Source organism: Anopheles arabiensis, chromosome 2 (genome assembly GCF_016920715.1).
Source record: "Anopheles arabiensis isolate DONGOLA chromosome 2, AaraD3, whole genome shotgun sequence".
Taxonomy (NCBI): domain Eukaryota; kingdom Metazoa; phylum Arthropoda; class Insecta; order Diptera; family Culicidae; genus Anopheles; species Anopheles arabiensis.
The window spans coordinates 48,877,781-48,896,897 of NC_053517.1; the positions used below are offsets into that span (position 1 = coordinate 48,877,781).

At 49.5% G+C, this 19,117-nt stretch overlaps 1 protein-coding gene across 1 annotated transcript in view; it reads right to left on the bottom strand.

Annotated features, from left to right (window-relative positions):
* LOC120907470 (protein serrate) overlaps nucleotides 1-19,117 on the bottom strand; it is a 102,805-nt gene that overhangs the window by 46,914 nt on the left and 36,774 nt on the right. Inside the window, exons 4-7 of the mRNA XM_040319074.1 lie at nucleotides 6,830-6,884; nucleotides 5,910-6,015; nucleotides 5,681-5,829; nucleotides 4,840-4,900 (exon numbers count right to left, since the gene is read on the bottom strand). Of these exons, the coding sequence (XP_040175008.1) occupies nucleotides 4,840-4,900; nucleotides 5,681-5,829; nucleotides 5,910-6,015; nucleotides 6,830-6,884 (371 nt within the window). The remainder of the gene's footprint in view (nucleotides 1-4,839; nucleotides 4,901-5,680; nucleotides 5,830-5,909; nucleotides 6,016-6,829; nucleotides 6,885-19,117) is intronic.

Below are 19,117 nucleotides of genomic sequence, written 5' to 3' on the forward strand. Positions count from 1 at the left end.
TTGCTACAGAGAGCGATGACTCTACCTTGCAGCTACTGCTAGCCGAAAGAAGTTGTGAAGAAAAAAAAGGGGGTTGCACGTAAAGGGTTACTCGACGGTTGATGTTTCATTTGTCCGCGGGATTGCTTACATGTGGTACAACATTAAACCAGTGTTGAAGTAAGAGGGAAAAGGTTGCTGCGACCCGATCGCAAAGGTCTTCAGCAAAGGCAAAAAGTGGCCGAAGAAGGTGCTCGAGACAGTAACACGAAAAAAATCGAACGACAGTACCGAGCGCCGAGTCGTCTTAATATTAATGAATGCAGCGCCCGGACGCTCATATCGCTACTGTCTTATCTTTAATGTATTTATTATTATGCTACCGAAAGGAGGGACACATCGGGGTTGGTACGTGGGAGGGGAGGTTTTAAAAAATGCGCCCGACTTTCCGCGATCGCGCTGGGGCTCTTCCGCGCTGGCTTTAGTGCGAACCGATGCAAACGCGGCACGAAGGATCACAATCGAACAGGGATCTCGCATGTGAGGCAGGAGACAGTGTCACGCGATGCGAGTGAGCGAAAGGATTCCGTTGCACGAATCGCAACGGGTCGCGAGCGCGCGCGCCCTCGCAACCGGTACCGTTCGCGGGTTTGCTTCTGGCGTGAATAATTAAGCGTTCATTTCGCGGCTCGCCAACGATCGACGTGCGGGCCTGGTGAAAACCTTCCCTAAGACCGAAAGTAATTGCCACCACTAGCTCGAGACACCTACGTGCGGGCGGCCGGCGTGTTGTAAACGGGGAACATTATGAACATGATTAAACAACCGTTTGGAGTGTTGTTTTGTTGCTGTTCGCCGTTGTCTGCCTACACATCGCCGTGACCGGGTTGGTCGAAATGAGGGACGCAAGGATGGCGCGATTCTCGCGGGGTTTGAAACGCGGTGCGAAAGTAATCGCGATCGCGCTCCTCGCGAATGGACGCAATTCGCACGAAACAGTTTGCAGAAGGACTGTGAATCCCCCGTGCAGCCCCTTTTTGCAGGGATGGGAATGAACTGCAAACACGAAAACTGTGGCATGTGGAATGCACTAGCGTTTTGTTGTGTTTTTGCTCTTTTAGTTTCCCCCGTCAGCCTCCAAAGTGCTCACAAGGACTAGGACAGCCGCTAGATGAGAATGGTTCGTATAACCGTTCCAGGGCACCGTCATTTCAGTGCGGCGGAGAGTCCTTTTTTGGCGATAGTTAGCCCTGTTGCACATCAAGATAGTGCGTACTCACCACTAGCACTGGTAGAAAAGTGTGATCGATTTGATTGTGCCCGCTCCGGACTCGGGAGGTGGCGAAAAGTTCCACCAGCAGCGGTGACAGATTTATGGATCCAGAAGAAAATTGATACCGCGAGCCGTGAGAAGCGGTGTGAAAGTTATCAAACAGCTCTCCACTGTGTGGGCCGTTGTGTATCGCTAAATAGTTAGTAGATGCAGGACCTTAAGTGACGTGCCAGATTTGATCGCCAGCAAACCCGCGGCAAGGGTCTGATCCAAAACGGTGACTCGAGTTGGTGACTCTCTCTCTCTTTCTTTCACTTTGTATGCTTTGGATTCGATTATCGATCTTGCGCTTGACAGTAGCTCGATCGAGCGAAGTATTCGCACGCCATAGTGACGGCGAGCAGTTCCTCGCGCTCTAGCCCACTTAGTGGAGGAGGAATGTGAAATGGTGGGGCAGCTTGTCCATCCCGCGTGACGCATTCCGGTGCGTCACCCTACCAGAAAACACGCGATTCTCGTACGTTAGATGGTTCAAATTTCAATTCATTAAATTAATTAATTATGACGTAAAAGGTAAGCTAACAGCGAACCCTCGGACTATGGCTGATGGATGTACGGCCGTCGGGCAGAGCTGGGCTAGCAAGACCACCGGGCTAGTTACCGAGCAGCCCAAGTAGCCTCGCTTCCATTCCATCAACCCCCATATCTGAGAGTAGTGCGATCCGGTGCGATAATTATGAAATGGGAATCTGGATCGGATGGCCATCGGGAACACTCGACTAAGACTCTCCCGGCTGCAGAAAAGTCTACGCTGGTCCCCTCTATGGGATCTCCACTGATAGTGATCTAGTGAAAAGCTCGTCGACTGCGAGCTGCCTACCTTCCCATCCCTGCAGTGGCGTGGTCGTTCGGGTCGGTGGGCTTTTGTGTTGTCAGTTTTGTGTGTGCGCGCGCGCGATAATCACGTTGATGGTTGCCGCCGGGCGGGTTTTGCGCTCATTTGGCAGCGAGTGCGGTTTACGCTGCCGGGGATGGACACGGGCTAAATTAAGTCTGTCCCAGTCGGGCTGGGGGTTGACAGCTCGCCGTCAATTAGGGACTGAGTCGGGTGAGCAAGTGCGGCTTAATTGATTATGGCAAAAAAGAGTGAGGGACAAGGAGGAGTGTTTTATTTTCTCGTCTCTCTCCGGAAAACTGCAACTGCAACGAATTCTGCCGCAGTGCACTGGCGATGGCGCTTGGGTAAGTGTGTATATATGGATATGGTCAGTTTTCTACGTTTCTGGCATGAGAGTCGGTGGGACAGACTTTAAACACCATCAACACCCTCGATTGCATGCGGTCGCAAATGAGTTCCAAAATGGAACGATCACTTTCCTTTACTGCCAAAGGCGCTAAGGTGTAATAGCATAATTGCATCGATTTTCCGGTGCTTTAACCGGTAGATGAGAGAGGGAGAAAGGGAGAAAAAGCAAAGGAGACTCATTTTAAAGCAGGAATGGGAAGCTGTACCCACCGTCGCGATAATCAACGGGAGGATAGTTGGCTCTAGCATTCTTTTCGACTGCGGGTAGTAAACTCCCGCTCCCGTTCTTGTGCAGTCCCTTCCCGAAGGGGCCACAAAGCGGATGCAATTGCTTCGACAATTCTATTGTTTCATCGGGCTAGGATAAATTAGCCAACCGTGCGGCGGAACGCGAACGTGTTGTTCAATTTTTCTCTCAGCATTTATTTACACGTGCGTACGTGTGTGTCTAAAGCAAGCTGTGCTACCGTGTACAACGTGTTTTATTAGCCAGCAACAAGACGAACCATCTTCCACCTATCCACTGGAGGGTGTGTGTGTACTTGCTGCTACTTATTTAGCGCGCTACAGTCGCCCACCGTTGGCACCCACCTATTTGTACCGTGTAAAATATTTACTGCAGCTCTATTGCATGTAATTTATGTTTCTGTGCCACCCGCTACCGAGCAGGTACGTTCCTCTCCTTCGCCACCCAAGTCTCTTGCGTGGTGAGTGAGTAAAGAGCTGGGGATCGTGGGTTTACAGCTTGGCGCGTTTTGTTCGCAGTGCATGAGTAAAGGAATCGCGGCATTTTCAATATTCACACTGAAACCGAAATCCTGCTACACGATACACTCACACAGGAAAAAAAGAACAAACCCACGGGATAGGTTCGATCGCGACGATCATTTGTTTGCCGTTTCGACAATTTACAACCCCTTCCGTGAGCCGATCGATTCATGAGGATTCTGCTCTGTGCATGATGGTGGTGATCATCCGCGCTTTTCTCGCATGCCAACAGACAAAGGAGACTGCACAATCGATTGTGCAGTGGCCGGGGTGGGTAATTTCGAAAGATTCGACGAGAGCCGAGGACACCGGGACACGATCAAAAGACCGGTACAGCGCCGATGGTAACGAATGGCAGTTGCGGCAAGAGAACTACGGGCCGCGTACGCGCTCGTTTTGTGCTCGTCGTGTAAGTAGGATGTAGTATTTGTTTTTAAACTGTGCGAATTTAGATCGAAAAATGTAAATATGCAAAGCGGGCATCCCCCGCGTACGGTGCACAAAACGGTTGTGTGTGTATGTATGTTGCTGTTTGTTTGTTTGTTTGTACATTTAGCAACGCTGCTGCCAACAAGCACCAGCAAAGGGGTTGATGATTGAGAACGGGTCAAACAAATCGTTGCTCGCTTGTAATAAAATAGAAGAAAGAGCTAATTAGGAGGGGTACCGGGGGCGTTTGAGGCATAATGCTTACAAGCCGTTCCGTGTGTTCGTTTGAGAAAACAGCGTCCCTCCGTCCGACCGCCTTCGCCCGGCTTCTTCACGGAGGATTTAAACAATTCACGGTGTGATCACGACCAAGCTTTTTGTTTTCCGTGCCCTCGTTTTTTTGCACAGGGAGCAGACAACTGACCGGCCCATTCCACGGGCTGCTTCTCGAGCCTAGGATTCGCTCCCCGGGACGATCGGACGCGTCCATTGGCTGCGCAGGCAGCTCACGCGGGCCGCCCGACACGATCGCCATTTCGCCGGAGCCTACTTTGTTCTACTTAGGATCTGCACGCGGCGTCTCGCCGATCGTGTGTCCCGATGGGAGCATGGTTCGGTATTGGCTATTTTTCGCCCAGGGAGCCCAATGTGCAGTGCGAGCATGACCGATGATTGGTTCGAGTGTTTTGGGGAGGCTCTGTTTCGGTTTTCGGACCTACCCTTCTGCTTCGCTGTCAGTGCATTCTTTCGACTTTGGGTGTGGTGGTACGTTTTTCCCACTGTACGGTACAAGTTCGTCGACTGCGAAGGGTCGTGCCCGATGTTTGCAAACGATGGAATCGAGCAGAGACGACGCAGTGAGGAGGCGGACTTTACTAGCAACTATTCGAACTAATCAAATGAAACATTTTGCAATCGAAACGTGATCTAAATCGATTTACTGGAATGTATTCGGTATGTTTCGGGAGGGAAAGACATGTTGCCGTTTAATCGCATACAGAAAAAATGGAGCTAACATCTTTACAACGAAATACGGCTACAAATACAAAATCGGAGTCAATAAAACAAACAGGATGGTACTTACTCGCACTCGCCCGGTTGGTCACATTTGCCGTGTATTTGGTCACATCCCGGCTTGCAGATTGCTGAAAGGTGGCATAATCGGTAAAGAAAATGTAAGTGTCGAGCGCTTAATGGAAGCTTACGGGCAAGCCATACATCAAGGGGGGAAATAAAACGTAACGAGTGAAAGGAAAAACCTCAAACGTATCTGGTACGTGAAAATGGAACGGCGAGTGAGGGTTTTTTTTGGAACCGTTTGGGCAGCGAAGCGATAACAGAGGAAAATGAAAGTAAAAAAAAAACAATGTAAAACACTGCGAGGTAAGAGAAAAAAACTACTACCAACCAGATTGACAAGCTGAAAGACCGATCCATGTTGAAACAAACAAAAGCCCATCGGTCAGCGATCGGATAAGATAGTGCAGTAAATGAGCGAAATAAAATTCGGAAAGCACACAACTAAAACCAAACTCGAGATCGAATTTTCACCATCGTTGGGTACATTGGCGCAGACGTTGGTAACTGTTTTGGTTGGAGCGATGTGTTATGTGTGTCTCGGATTTTTTGTTTGTTTTTGGTGTAAGTTAGTTCCCGGGCTTGGTTTGGTTCCTCTCGGTCCATTAGTCTAATTGCAACGAGTCTGTTATACAGCTTCGAAAGGAAAGCCTAGCAATATATTAAATGATCACGGACCATCCTTCACGATCAGTTACATAAATTGACCTTTCACATTGAGCGTTGTCGTTTGCTTCTGTGCGTTGTTCAGGTGCGGCACTTCGCTGCCCTGCGTTATCTTTTCAGTGTTACCAGTTTGAAGATTTTCCTCGGAAGAAGTTGTAGAATTAGCTGTCAGCGGTACTCACCTTTCTCACAGTTAGCTCCCTGCCAGCCAGGCATACACACTTTGTTGCCCTGCTTGCCGCAGGTATAGTGCCCGAACTGATCGTTTCGGGGCCGACAAAACGTCGTACAGGTCGTGTTGTAATAGTTATCAGCGCACTGCACACGTACACTGCAAAATTCGAGGGGAAAGTAGAGCAATTGGTTAGTAGGCGAGGTTCACAAATTGGACTTTTCTTCCGCGTAACTTACCGGTACGTTATTCGTGCGCTCTTGCCTATGTGATCTAATGTATTCCAATCGTGCGACGGTAGAATAACGCCGGAAAATGATGTTTCGTCTATGAGCCGCTCCGAAACTGCAAAACAAACAAAGGTTAGTACCGGTTGAAGGTCTCAGGGCGAGGGGTCACAAAGGCGACAGCAAAAGAAAACTGCTTCATTTGTTAATTAGCACTGTTGGTGGTTTGCAAGCATGTGCAAGAAAGAAGCATCGTTTTGTTTTACCGAGATGTTCAATAAAAGAAAGCGGAGCAGCAACGGTAGGATGGTTTACACCATTTACTTTTTTCTTCTTGCAGATCGACACCGAAGCGTCAGAACTCACAGCACATGTGTAGCAGTGAGCGAAAGACTTGGCACGATCCTTGCTAAACATGGGCCGCTACAAATTGTTAAACTGTGAGATTTTTTTGTCCGCGACCTGGTGTCGATCAAGTAGCAAGTAGTGACGGGAAGGGAGAGTGTTGCAAGTAAAAAATAAAAAAGCCAACAAACAAAAGTGAAAGATCGTTATGCTAATTTTGAGTTAACGTCTGACGCAGTGTCTGTTAGTGTTGCGCTACTGGGGAAGGCTTCATGCCGAAGGAGCCCATATGGGTACACGGTAGCACATCACTTTAGCCAACGATGGACACTCGCTTCGGTCAATTCCCAAGGTCTGTCGAGGCTGGTGTGCTGTTTCACACATGTGTAAAGTTCTGGTTAACCAGTTATCACCTTCATGCCATCGATCGTTGTTTTACCACTGGTGGAACAACAACAATTAATTGCAAAACAAAAAAACAAAAACGTCTCGGTAGAAACGGTGCACAAAAAAAATGCAGATTGAGGACCAACTAGCTCGAATCATTTTAATATCGGTGAGTTTTTTCTTCTTCTCGTAACACTTACTTGAATATGACTCGTTGTACATATCTAAAGCTTGTAGGATAAGTGTGAACGATTTCTGAAAGTAGAAAAGAATAAAAAAGAATTAGTTAATCAGATGAAACTTGAAGCATCGAAGTGTCATGAACTGTTTCGAAAAAGGTTGAGGACGCGTCAGCCCAGGAGTCATCAGACACAACAGACATTTGATTTCTACGGTACTCGATAGACCGTTGGCTGGGTAGATCGAACCAGACTCTCGCAAAGCGGCAGTCCAAGCAATCGGGCACTTGACCGGACCGGAATGAGAATGTTTACGCACTTAATCGGATCGTTCTATGCAACAAGAGACCATTCAGACGAAATGTGTAATGTTATGATTCCCGGCAGCTCCCTCTCAACAAAAAAAAAAAAACAGATCGTGAGAATTTTTACATTAATGAGATTGCCACACATAATTCTCACACCGGCCAGCCAGTCGCGCCAGTCTTCTGGAAGGACCGACGAGTGACGGAATATTTTCTCAAACACCCGGGTTTAGTTTTTTTGGACGGTTGGTCACACAAGGCTTCGTTAGGGAGCAGACGAAAAGACGCAATTGAAAAGGTTATGCTCGCTTTTTTCCCGAACCCTTCTGTTCTTGTTGTTGTGCTGTTACACCTTCCAATTCTCATTCGGTGATTTCACACTTTTCGACAATTGTTATTGTTACGACCGACCGCGGAAGGAAGGTTCCCCGCCTAACTGCGCTCACGGGACCCTATGAATTACAAATCAGGAAAATAGCGAACCTGAAGCGAACCAAATCGAGGGAATCGAGAATGGTGAACCGCGTTGAAGTGCTTCTGGAATTCTTGATCAGCTTTGGATTGTCTTTACACCCTAACGTTCCATCCTCCCCTGCGTTTGGAAGGGGTCAGTGACACACCAACGACAGTGAACGGTGCGCCATCTTATCCAAACTTTCGCTTAGCCTCCCAACGATGCCGTTTGACCCAGACTACTTGTGCGCGTGTGTGCGCGGTGAGAGCGATAGTCATGTTTGAAGATCCTCGTTCGGGGATAACACTAAAACCCCTTCGGTATCGGCACTGAAGGTGTCGAATTAATGTGATGTTTAGAAAACATGAAACACCTTCGCTGTCGTCCCAAAATGACACACTATGCTCGGCACAACATCACGCGCGGGTATCGATCGAAACGATCGCCCTCGACGGATCGATTGATCCGTCAAAAAGTGGGGTGTTAATTTAAGAGCATAGCTCGTAAAAAAGAAAGATCGAGTAGCGTTTTGAGAAATTCGACAAATTGACGAAACAAGCGTGATCGATAAACGCAGCCTCTGCCCCAACGGCTGTGGTGTCCCGGCACGACGCGAACAAATCCATCAGCGGGTGGCGATGGAAGCGTGCGCGGAAACATATGCGAGATCATCATAAAGATTCATTCATAAAACGTTGCCGTGCGAGTACACGGGCGAGTCGTGCGTGGCATGCATGGGCCAATGGCCGTCGATCGCGCCATTAGAAACTGCGCGCGGCTATCTGCTGTCAAGATTCAGCTGCGGTCGGGTGAGATCGTCGTTTCCGCTCGTTATAACGCGTAGTATTCACACATCATAACTCACCCGGCACGTCTCCCCGTCTCCCCCCGTACAGTGTACAACTGTTTCTTCTCCCATGCGATGTCCCACGCTGCGGATCAAATCGCGACACCTTGGCTAATGTGTCACCGGCACAAGCCGGGTAATCTTCGCACTGTAGTACGTAATGTCGCAAAAAAAGAAGACCAAGAAAAAAACAATACGCTTAAATATGGTTGCCTACTTCACCGAGAGCATCATCACCACCACCGCGGGGAGCTCCATTTATGTCCGAACAGTTGTCTCCGGCGTGTCTCATCGCGTGATCTCTCACTTAATGCGTTCGGGGTATGGGCGACGGCCGGCCCAAAGGGGAGGTTTGTGTAAACACAGTCACAGAACATCCGATTCGTCACCCATCCCGAAGCCCCACGCCAAGCACTCCTCACTTCCTGAGCGTTCTTTCCTTCGCCTGCGATGGCCGATACGATCGGCTGTGATGTTGCTGCAGCCGTTCGGGCAAACCACAATTTACATATCTTACCCGCCAGCGAGTGATACTTCATTCATGCCCAAATCCCGGGCGTAGATCGCGATGCCACCGGCGGAGCAGAGTGCCGAGCGATACACTCGCGTACACAAAAATGTCCGGAAAATGTAATTTAATTTGAATATAATATCTGCCCTTTTCCATCCCTTTCCCCGGGGCGAACGAACCCACCCGACCGCGTCCAAACCCGGGTGGAAGGGCACGTAAACGGGCCGATCGGCGTGCTCTCGCATCTTTTATGAAGCATGGGGCTCGGTACACGGTGAAGCATTCGGCGAAGGGCGACGGTTAGAACGATTCTACCTTGCTCGTTTGCGTCGCTCGCGTTCTTACCCGCGCACTCCGGCACCACGATAGCATCTACGGCATCTGAGGACTGATCGGGGGGTGTCCCGGGCAAGGAGCTCTTTTATTATGATTGAATTAAAACGGTTGATAACAATAACAAAAGTATTCTATTCTTTCTCCTTTCTGCTTCCCTCGGGCCTCGGGCGCGTGTTCCCAGGGTTGCTTGTGCACCCTCTTGCGAGAGAAGGTTACATTTCGTAAGGGGTGCTGCTGCTTGATCACTTGCCCTGTCATCATCGCCGTCTCTTCGTCGGTCCGGGATGGTGTAGAAAGGGAAGGTAGTCTAGATTAATTTATCCTCGCCTTCCTATTCTTGCCGGTTGCTCTGTCCCTTCGCTGCCGCCGCTCACAGAATGCCACCGATGGACGGAAATGTGTGCGCCTGTCGTCCCGTACAAACATTATGACACTCTGCGCGCGGTGGCAGCGTAGGCTTAACGAGAGCATTAATTTATGCTTCCGCGCACGCACGACCGCACAATTAGTGCGCCGCGTACAGCTCCTGCCCCGGGCGCTGGTCGCAGTGTAATGGAACCGTCTATTTTGGTGGTTAATTTTTGGGCAGTTGCTTCCTTGCCTACCTGTTGTGTGGTTTTGTCATTGGGTCAAGCGTGGCCGGTTTCCAAAACGACGTCCCAGTGGAAGGTTTCAATTCGGGGGGACCGATTGTTGCATTCTTTTGAGCGAGTAAACGCACTTTAAGAACATTCACTTACACAAGACAGGTGACGGAAGCACAATTTGTTTAGCATTTGCTTTGGACGGGAGGGTGTTCTTTTTTGTGTGCGTGTTTTGCCGGGGAAGCATACAAGTAACCCTCGCTTATTTGTACCGCTCTACGATCGCTGCAGCTTGCACAGGAACTTTAAACAGTACTGCCTAAAAGCAACGCTTCATGACTATCCAAAATTTGACTGTTGGTGCCTTGGAAAGCGTTTGCTGATCAGTGTTTGTCTCTCTTCTCTTCTGTTGCTACCTCGGGCATTGGCTTCTGCTTCAGCCGACAGTTCTTGTTGCGACGCAACAATTTGCAGCTCATGACGCACACAAACATACTCACCGGGCACAGGAACCGCAGTTAGTGTGCGATAGGATCGTGCGCCAACCGGACAGCTCGTACGCAGTTGACGTACGACCAACGAGCCGCTAGCCGCCACCGTCAAAACCGGGCCTGGGCTAAGCTGAGGCACCGTCCAAGTGCGTTTACCTCAAACGAGGCGGTAGGGACGGACGGTTTATCTCCCGCAGTGCGCCGATCTCGCATTTTATGCTGTGAAGTTAATTGGAAATCAAACGGCGTCCAGAGCGTCCCGAACTACATACAAAAAAATGACTATAGAAGGCGATCACTGTTTGATCGTGGGGGAGAGGGACAATGAGGGAGCGCAGGCCGCCACGGACGGCAGTTTGGATAGGCGTATCGTAAAAATAAAAGCCTAACCCGTCCACCCCGGGATCAACGGATTCGGAACGGATGATGAGGTTCTGGTTTTCATCATCATCATCATCATCGTCGTCGTCATCGTCATCGTTTTCCAATTGAACTGGCAGAAGAGATCCATCACCCGCCACTGGACCCGCACTGGTGGGGGACTGGATCTAGTGCTCGGCGGGCGGTAACCCGTCGCCCCGAACAAAGAACCCGTTTGTAAACGTATTCGTAGTTTTATTCGGGCCTTGGACCCAGCCCCCTCCTCCCAGCTAGAGTTTAGCGAACCAGTGGGGGATGGCAGCGGTTGAGCATTAGAAAATCTCTTAATCAGCCCGAGCAACGCGCTGGTCAGCCATTCTATCAAACCCCTGCACGGGATGAGACACCCTTTTTCTATGTTCCGATTCCGGCCCAGCGGGGCTGGGTGTCGTTTATATGGTTTTGTTTTCCAATCTATGCTGCGATGTTGCAGGGGGTTGTTTATTCGTATTAAAACGGAGCAATAAAAAAAATGGGAGTACAATCACGATCCCGCACGAACAACACACGTTCGGACACGTTCAAAGCTATTGTTGGACCATAATTGAAGAAGTGTGGCCCGATCTCTAATCTTCATTGTTTGGCTGGTACCGGCATGATCCGGATCTAGTTCGGTAGGGGTGTGGCCGCTTGAGCATCATCTCGAGCCCGTTGAAAACCACCCCGCACGATCTTTCGCAACTGTGATCGGCCTTTGTTGGGTGATCTGCACACGCTTATGGGAAATTAATTATATCCATGTGAAAGATTTGGTTTTATTTGATCGCGGACCGTTTTGCGGAGGACTTCTCTTCTAAGCATTATGTTTTGAACGCAAAGAAAGGAATGCCACATTTGCATTCGTTGCGATCAAGAGCTGGCTCAACGTGAGTGCCGCTCGATATTACCTGCAGTACAATTGGATTAACAAAATATACCAAAGTGATCGCGTTGCTCGTGCACAAAAAAATAAAATCGAAGCGCAACTTCCCGAAAATCAAGCTCTTGACACGAACGGCTCTTGTAGGTTTTGAAGATCTTTGATTGCTGCTATTCACACTAACCATTCTGTTTGAAGAGTTCTGGTGGCTAGGGAGAGGAGGATAGGGAAAGTTCTTTCACCTGTGGGAGGGGTGGTAGGGCAGCTCGACGTGCGTCCAATCTAGCGCACCGTCGGGGATGTTTATCTTTGGGGCGTTTTGTCTTGAAGCACCCGCGTGAAGTTGTTTGGATTTCACTTTACGATCGCGACGTGAGCCCGAATCGAATGTGAGCGTGTGTGTGTGTGTCAGTGAGTTCCGTTGTGTAGTTTGATTTATTAATTCGATGAATGGAAACGCATTCATAATGGCGATTTGGGGATCGGTTTTATGAGTTTGATGAGCCCGTAAAAGTTTGAAATTCTTTCGAACACAAACAGTTCACCGATCTCGACTGCGGGATGTTCATACCATACCAATGTTGTTTTGCATAAAACAGGGACCACAAACGGTTCGAGCGGTGCAAGAGCAATGTTTACTCCTCACCTTAAAGGCTACAGCGTGTTGGCCATTTTATGCACATTTTATGGTACATTTTTGCTCGAAAATGGAGCGTTCTGTTCCTGGTTTAGGCCATTGCAAACGCAACCATAACCTGTCATTCTCCGGTGTACTTTGAGCCTTCATACTAGCCGTCATGAGTGTGGAAGCGCAAACCGTGCGTATCTTTTAGCTCGCCCTAATGACAACCATTCTTGGCCGGTGACGAACACAGGAAGGAGGTCACAAGAGTGCCATCGTTCGCTTGCGCGTCATTTTTAGGCGCACACAAATATGGACACTGGTGGCTGCCTGTTGCCCCGAGCTAACGGTTGCCTGTCAGCCGTGCGAAATGCTGGAAACCGTGCGCTTTGTGAAATGATTTATCTTTAATTGATATGTTCCGACGGGGGACTTTTCGGAAGGGACGCGTTCGCCAAAGATATGCTACCATTGGAGCTGCCGTACCTTAAACCGCTGAGCCATAGTGGCGGCAATGGTACCAGTGAAGCAAAAATCGATCGGGGTTTTCATTTTGGGAAGTGAAAATTGAAGCCAAAGAAGCTCTTGTTTGCTGCGCGCGCTCCTTACGCGGATGCGTGAAATGTGGCTCGAGCATGGTGGTGTCGAAGGCGATTGTTTCCGTGGCGGGCGCGGACAGTGGCAGTTGTTTTGGTTTTGGTTCGGCCAGCCAATAGCAGTCTATCACAGCGATCGCAAACATGACACGGTTGATTGTATCGCCGCGCGACCGGGACTCGCGCGCTTCCGATAAAGGAAAGTTGGACTGGCCCCGCTTCCCGCTGCGTTCCGGGCTGCGCTTGGTTGCGTTCCGGGCAGGCCTTACGCGCGGCAGACGGTGAGTTAATGAGTTAATTAGGCTGGTCGCCTGCGGTACGGTAAGTCACGTTCCAGCGGTGACTTGCGATTGGCGTATCGCGTGATTTGAGATCTCGTTTTGATCGACAATCAAGAAGAAAGGAAATGTAAAAAAACCGCAGTACATTGATTCGTTTCTAATGATTGCACAGATTAAGGAGGACCTTTCGGTGAGACTTGAACGATTGAAGGAAAAAGGATGAGAGCTGCTAATTAACCTTTTTTTGTTGCTCCCCGCCTTGGCAACCCGGCGTTGGTACATTATTCTTGTCACGATTCGCTCGATGAATTGCCCGGGTCTATTGAAGCAGGATTATGAAGCTGCACGAAGCAGCGAGGATAATCCGCGGCGGCAGAGGTGAACGAGCGCAACCCGGCCGTCGATCAGTATGATCAGCAACAGTGGGGGCCACCAACAAATCATAGACACCGCGCCACGAGCTCGGGCGGGAAGCCTTGAGCTTCCGGGCGATCCCGGTGGGACCGAATGGACACGATTCTGTAAAGATCAGTGCAATTCCGAAGCGCCAAAGATGGGGGGGGAGAGCGAGACTTGCCCATTAATGGACGGTTATTTATGAGCGACCACCGGTCGGGATCGGTCCAAAAGTCCTCGCGTGTTTCCAGCGGCTGCTGCTGAAGACAGCTGTTACCTTCGCGAAGGGACGGAGAGTGGGAGCGGGATGAGATAAATCTTCCAATTGATCGAAGGCCGAATTCTGAGGCCGGCCGAGCAGCGTAAAGAGCGCATCGATTACGAAACGATAATGATGGGCGTCGTTTTGGGAGGTTGCTTTCCTTCACAATTCCCCGACGCTTTTCTAGGTTACGCTCGGACGTATCTTGTTAGTGAGTCGGGAGAGTTAATAAACAAGCGCGATATTCCTGTTTTCCTACACCGACACTCCGCCCTATCCTGCGTCTCCAGCAAACAAACGAAGAAGTGATTTGAAACAGGGAAAGTAAAGCTTGCGCCACCGGTCCGCGTTCGTCCAGCCTGCCTGGTAGCGAGATGTATCCCGTAATTATGTTTTCTTATCTGAGCCCCGGTGCTGGCTGCCCTTCTCTCCTAAACGTGGCGTGCCCGAATCCTGTGCGGGCTGTGGAGAATCGTTACGATGGGAAAATGGTTTCATTTCGTAACGATTGTTGGCGATCGAAGATCGAAAACAGAAATACCCACGGCACCAACAAACCAACAATCGGACACCATTGTTGGTTTGTACGCGTTCCGATTCACTTTCCGATAGTGTGCGCGCTGGCGGAAGGTTTTTTTTCTCTCTCTTTCTGCCCACAAAAGGGCCCGGCACGCTGCGTAGGGTGAGCAGCGACAAACACCAACCACCCACCACCCCATCGGCTGGTGGGAACCGATGAAACAAATGCAAAAGCCGCATACAATTCCGGACCGCACACACACCGGCCCAGCGCAAACAAAAATGAAATACTACAAACAGGCGAATGTCAACCACATCCATCAGCGGTGCCGCCGATACCACCACGCAATATCTTTTGTTTTGTGGTAAATGTCAATGCAAATCAATTTGGCGTCGGCGGACGCGGTTTTTAATGTTTCGCGCGCGTCCACAGTTTGGAAATGCTCGATCGCGGCAGAATCTGCATCGATGTTTGGTTCCGATTGTGGTTCGTGTGTCGGGTGAATTCGTGAAGGGTTATGATGAGAACAAACCACCCAGACATCCAATACACGCGTGACACTGGGTTGGCAACAAATTTAAAAGCGACTAAAAAAGAAAAGAAATAACGCAAGGAAAAGTTGAAGCGGAAGAAGGAAGAATTATGCACGCAGCGCCAGCATTGACCCGACCGTGTCACCGCAGCAACGGGAATACCGAGCCGGATGCCACCCTTCGCTTCTAATCCACAGCGCTGCGAGAACGGTAATGTGAGAATCAGCTAGAGATCCATTGCAATAAAGTTCGCGAATGTGTTTTTTGCTGCTCTCACCGACGCCTTTCATGCTTTATGCTCATCAACATATTTTGTAGCGATTGCGGCAGGGTGTGTTACTTTTTTTTGCAAAAGCAGTTTTGATATTAAAGATCCATTCCGTTGGGCGCTCTCAACCACATGGCTTTGCGTTTCCGCTTGTTAGTGCTGGGAAACATAAACCAGAAGACGGACTAGCGCACACAATCGTGGCATGGTGGCAGAACGTTTTTGGGGTGCGCTTTCGCAGCAGAAACACCCAGCCGGAGTTGGTATTCAACTTATACATAATGTTGACCGTCCCCTAAACGACAATGCTCGAGCGGTGGATTCTGGTGGTCCCGGCGCACCAAAACGCACACCCGGTTGACAAATGGGTCATCCGAGGGGTTCTCCGTTCGGTTGGAGAGAATGCATCTTAATTAAATGTGTATTGTTGAAAGCACCACGAAATGGAGACGGACACAGAAAGATAGAAACGAAAGAAACAGATCACCCCCAACGGCCCCCTTAGCTAGTACGCAGCCAAGCTGCGAAGCAGGCTTGGGGGACAGAAACAAAAAACTGGACGAACATTAAAATAAAGAACACCGAATCGTCGCCCGGAATTTGAACCAGCAGCGCGCGCTTTTTATCCATCATTATCGCCGCGTCCGTTATCGCGTCGCCCGAGGAAAGCCGATCGGACGCTTCCTCGAGTCGTGGAAGCGGGGCCGAGATTTCAATCTCTGAATCTCGAGCCCCCCAAAAATCGTTCACTCACGTCCCCGGACGGGCAGGGCTTTTTACTTTGCACATGATAGGCTCCAGGGTTTAGGTTTACGCCGTGGACGTGCGGTCGTTTATCTTCTGCGTCGTAGGCACCTTATTGATTTATGTAAATTATCGCGATCGCCAAAAAATCGGGACACTTGACAGCTCAGCGATGGGACTGCCAGTACCAGTACCGGCGAGGAGGGAGGAAACGCCTTGCCAGTGCCACGTCACAGCCACCAAAAGGTAGCGAAATCGCAAGGAAGTATTTTAATTAACGCGAAACAGTCGGCAAGCCGGTTAATCTTTTGGGTCGTAGGGAGCTGGAGGTCCATTTGAAGCTTTTATTAAACGATACGTGGACTTGATCGTGATACAGGGCTAATGGATGATGTTGGCGTTCTCTTTTGGGATAGTAAAGCAAAGTGAACCAACAATAATTGATCTTTTTTCATTCCAGGACATCACAGGCTGTAAATAAACATTTCTCTCGAGGAATTATAAAAAAACACAAAAAAACAAAATTACCACCGTTACTGGCTTGCACACGTTTGCTCATACACGTTGGCAATGCAAATGTTCTAACGTGCGGTTTTGCAAAACTGTTTGCGAACAATCTCGGGTGCAAACGAACACGGAAATACGGGAGCCACCGAGAAACTGTGAAACCGACTCCCGGCCGGTCCGAAACTAGTTTTCTCGCGCTCTAATCCTCCAATAATACCATTTAAATTCGTGATTAGAATACTATTATCCCAAATCAGACAGCCTTTTTGTGTTCGCATTTCGAATCGTTAATCGACGACGTTCTGGTTCGGGAGTCGCCGGAATAATGCCGTGTCCGTTGATGAGGCCCGTTCATGGTTGTGAAATTAGAACTGTCGGTGTGTGTGCGTGTATGCGTAGAGGAAAGAAAAACAGGAGCACAAAAAAAAATACACGCCAGCCACTCGAACAAAAAAAAAACAGTACCGGAGTAAGCAGAACGACGCTTAGAACGACTCGTTTGGGGCGAGCTCTGTTAGGCGCATCGAAACTAACGTTGCTCGGTTCACCAGTGCTAGCAGAAAGGGAAACAAATTGGTGTATAATTTGATTTCTTTCACTCAATCCTTCAATGACCGGCGAGAGTTACTTCCTGCCATCCAGAAGCTTTGGGGCTGAGATTTCTTCATCCTTTCGCTTACAGCCGACGGTGGCTGGTATAATGCGTTCGCATTATTCCTTGAAATTTGATTAATTCCCGATGCGTGTGTGAAATTGTTAATACGACACGATGGCCGGCAACGTTTTTGTAAGGTCTATTTTTATAGGGTTGTGCTTCCCGGACAACTCGTAGCCAGAACGCAACAGTTAGTTGAAGAGCAGAAATGGTTCAACTAGAAGCCAAATCCCTGGAAACGGGACCAATCGTCGGGCACTTCTGGTTGCTGAAACGTTCTTGGAACGTCGCAATTGGCAGTTCAATGCGTGTGTTTAGTTTTTGAATGTTTGATTTGTTACTTTCTTGCAAGCACACTGACCAGTGCACATCAAACCGTGTATTTAAATTTGCATCGCTTTCGTAGCAGCACGATCGCGGCAGGAAATGTAGAAAGCACTAGCTAGTGAATGGTTTAGAGTTTAGGGTTTTCTCCCCCCAGACTATTGATGCCACTGAATTGCGGCTTAATAAATTGCACTGCTAAATGATAATTAACCGAGAAATTTGTTGTTGTTCCCACAACGATCCTCTACGCAAGTGGCGCGAGGGAGGCGAGAACCAAAACGCACAGAAAAAATATCCGCCGATGTGATCACGACCGCACCAAAAGCACAGGAGGCAACTCTTTCGAACGTCAACATTTGACCAAAACGGCTGTGAAAAGAGCAGCTCACACTCGAAGGTGTTTTCGTTTCCATACCGCACCCGTTTTTGGTGTAGCCTGCTTTCATAGCGCATCCGTCGTAGCGGGAACTTGGTGCGCATTTCCTTCCGAAGCGTGGAAAAAAGTGAGAAAAGCAGGAAAAGCGCTTTACTTTACACCACATTTAGTTTAAAGCTCTTTTTTTTCCTTCACACTCGCCTCAAATCCGGCGCATAATGTATGCGGATGGTAATGGCCAGCAGCACCGCACTAACTGCATCTAAAACGCAGCATAATGATGGTGAAGCAAACCTTTCCGCGTGTCGTGCCTGTCCATTTGGAAACGGCTTTTGCGCACATCTCACACAATGCGCGCTGCAAATAAAGCACCCGCGAAGTGGCAATGAAGAGGATGCTGTTGATGATGACCGCTTCCCAGCGGTGGACGCGCGCGCGAGATGGTGGTGAAAATATTAAACACCCCTGCTAGTACGCCAGTGTAACTGCCGGTTTGATTCGCGGCAGGGTCACCGGATAGGGGCCACCAGATGGTACCTGACGACGTGGCGTGACGGATGGACGCACCACTACCTCGCTTGGTGCTGACTGGAATCGGGCATGATGCGATCTCTCGTCCGCGGTGCGCTTCCAGACAGTGTGGCAGTGCAGTGATATTTATTTGAAAAATGATTGCCCTTTTGCTGGGGCTTCCCGGCTGCGCCCGATCAAACTGCAGCAAGTCCCTGCGGTCCCTACCCTTCACACCTCTTGTCTTTGGCACAAAATTAACCGTATTTACCGTGCAATTACAAGCGATTCACGACTTTCGCCTCGTTTGTTTGCGGACAGTCGGGCAGAGCGTGTCCCGCGTGTGTGCCGCAGAACGGACGGCAGCGTTGTAACGATGGTTGCCCGGCAACGGTTGTGAAGAACTTTGCCACATTTTCTCGACATAGACACACACTTTTTTCCACTTCGAGTGGTTGCATGCAAACGCTCCGTATTTCAGACGCAGATATAAACACACTTCAACCACCGGCCCAGTGTTTGGTGTAATGAGCTAGGAAACATTCAAACGTACACACTTGAGAGTGGAGCTGCAGAGCGACTCACCAACACGGGAGTCCATAAGAACACGCGCCTGATTGAAAGGAAGCTTAGCGAAGCGTCTGCACCGAGCGGCGAATCGTCCGCTGAATTCGTAGCGACAAGGAAGCATTGGAAAACGAGCGAGACGAGAACAGTCCGTCCTCCTTAAACCTGATCCGTGTACGTATTAATTACCGTAACTTAATCGCTCGCCTCTTGGGCTATGATCCTCGGGTGCTTCAATGCTGCGGTGTTGGATCGTGCGCTCGTGACGGTGGACACGCATAAGGAACGGTGCCGGTGCCGTTGCGTGTGCTCGAGTTCTTGTACTCGCACCAAGGCCG